A 2,515-nucleotide genomic window follows, 5' to 3' on the forward strand; every position below is an offset into this window, starting at 1 on the left:
GGGGGGCAAAAAACGGGGGGCCCCCCCCCCCCCCCCCCAGATTTACGAGGCAGGTAGATGGCGATAATTTTAGATGGGCACGGGAGCATGTGGCGTTTCGGGTTTCCTGTTCATTAGGGCGAGGTCTGGGAGCGCCGTGTCCTTCTGAGGGGAAACTTTTCCCCTTTCCAGTGGATACACATGGTAAAAACCTGGGTAGTATAAAAGTATCTCAGCTTATTAGAAATTACAAAAACATATTTTATTGAATCCATATGCTACCTTCTACATTTTCAGAGAGGCTCTATTAATGATTGAAACGCAGTCTTAAACAGCACAAAGCAACATTTGTCTTCAGAAGAGTCCAGTCGGGGAATTTCTGTTTTATCTTACAGGTGCACTGAAATAACAAGCGAAAAGTGTTAACCCCAGTCGGGTTTACCCCCCTGCTTATTCAGAAATAAGGAAGATAGGATTTTTCTTTCCAGTAACGACTTCTAATTGACTTTTTATATATATATATATATATTTAAGAACAGCAGCAAATACTGAATAAACTGGAATGGCTTTCAGGTTTATAAAATACAGAAAAGTGCCTTTCATTAGCTTGCAGTCAGCTCGTCGCTAGGACTTTTTTTTTTTTTTTTTTGGCTTCAAGAATGAACTTTCTTGATAAAAGGCATGCCAGACGTCAGCTAAGGAACGCATTTTTGCGTTAAAACCACCGCATCAGTTAATTACTCCGCTTTCTCCGCAGAAGGATCTGAATCGTGAACGTTTGGGTCTTGGGGTTTTTTTTGGCGTGGGGTTTTTTTTGGGTTTTTTTTTTTTTTTTAGAAATTACCCCGTAGATTCGTTTCTGCTTTCAATAAAGAAGTTTTACTATACCTTTCAAAGACAGAGTAGCTCTTGGACTTCACCTTTAGTAAGTTGCAGACAGGAAGTCCCGTCTCAATAAAGACCACATTGTTGGGTTACGGCATGGCACGTTGGCTTTTACAGCCGCATCCTTGCGGTGTTGCAGTCGTGTCGCCGTGGATTTAGCTTTCTCATTTGCTGCTGCAGAAATGATGCGCCATTTGCTGCTGTCAGTTGAAAACTCCAGTGGCGGGTTGCATTTCTGTAAGTATTGGTCTCCCTGGGAGGAGGCGGCGTTTGCCCATCTCCAGAAATACATTTCTAGCTAGTACCTCAAACGGCTTTAAATGCGTGTCCTGCTAAAGTCAAGTCTCAAAACCGAATGATTTACTGTCTAACAATAAAGTTGAAATGATGTGGTAATAGCTGTACTCCCAAAGCGTATCCCAAAACATACGAAGCATTGTTCGAGTAAATGCACTTTAGAAATCTGTTTTGACATATCGAATGGGCCATTTCATGGCTATGTAACTACAATCGTCCAAAAGGACTCCGTAGGCTAAAAGGAAGAACGAGAAAAATCCCACGAACCGGTTACTTTTCCTAAACAACCATTCCCGAGTCTGTTTCGTATTAAAAATGACCTCTCTCTTTCCGTGTTCAGGCGGATGTTTCCCGCAATGAGAGTGAAGATCTCAGGTTTAGACCCACATCAGCAGTATTATATTGCTATGGATATTGTGCCAGTGGATAACAAAAGATACAGGTATGGTGACTTTAAGGCAAAAAACATACGATGCAAGCCGTGGGGAGCCCGGCTATCGGAAGAAAACATTAACACTGTATAAATTAGCAGAAGGTCCTGTTTAACTCTCCTTCAGATTCCAGTTTTCATCCCAGTGCGTTTAAAAAAATAAATAAAATTGTGCCGAGTATGCGAAACCAACTAAAATTTCTGTTGAAGCTCTTTATGCATTTGCCTTTTGTTGTGTATGTGCTGTGGGCGGACGCCCAGGTTTTGGCTTGCAGAGTGCAGTTCTAGTGCGAGCAGGAAACGTTACCGTATTTTATTCCTCATCCTGTCGGTGGGAATTATTTCCTATTAACAAATCAATATGAAAATGCACATTTTTCTAGTGCTAAACGGCATTAACATTAATTAATAACATTGATAGCATTGATCTCTGATTTAATGGCATATAAGCTTTCTCGGTCACGCTTCAAATTGATTATATCATTTAATTTAAAAGCTGCTTATCACTCAGATACTTGGTTGCTTAGATTCACAGAGGGTAATGTTTTTAATTACTGCTTTTTAAAGAATTGACGGCGTTATTGTCTGAAGAATAACGTGAGGAACAGAAGTGGCTGTTCTCTGAACATTTAAGAGTAGGAATTATGTGCTGAAAGTCTCACTATGGCGAGGGCAGTCGTGTTTTGAGGGAGCTAGTTGGGCTCTGCTGAAACCGCTGGTCCTGTAGAAACGTTGGCAGGATTGGGCCCGCAGCAGTTGTTGCTGTGAGTTGTCGACGTTTTGTGGGTCTTGCTTTGCAGATGCGATCCCGTGCTCCGCAGTAGCCAGGAGGAGCCTGGCCAAGTAGTTCCGTGGAGGCAGGATCAGGTCCTTACCAATTGCTGGTTTGATTGTTTCAACCCTATACTTAGTACAATGTAGGGA

At 42.0% G+C, this 2,515-nt stretch overlaps 1 protein-coding gene across 1 annotated transcript in view; it reads left to right on the plus strand.

Moving 5' to 3' along the window:
• The window catches only part of TBX18 (T-box 18), a 203,110-nt gene that overhangs the window by 180,348 nt on the left and 20,247 nt on the right, over positions 1–2,515 (plus strand). The window contains exon 2 of the mRNA XM_009333220.1: positions 1,460–1,603. Within this exon, the coding sequence (XP_009331495.1) occupies positions 1,460–1,603 (144 nt within the window). The remainder of the gene's footprint in view (positions 1–1,459; positions 1,604–2,515) is intronic.

Source organism: Pygoscelis adeliae, unplaced genomic scaffold (genome assembly GCF_000699105.1).
Source record: "Pygoscelis adeliae isolate BGI_AS28 unplaced genomic scaffold, ASM69910v1 Scaffold57, whole genome shotgun sequence".
Lineage (NCBI taxonomy): Eukaryota > Metazoa > Chordata > Aves > Sphenisciformes > Spheniscidae > Pygoscelis > Pygoscelis adeliae.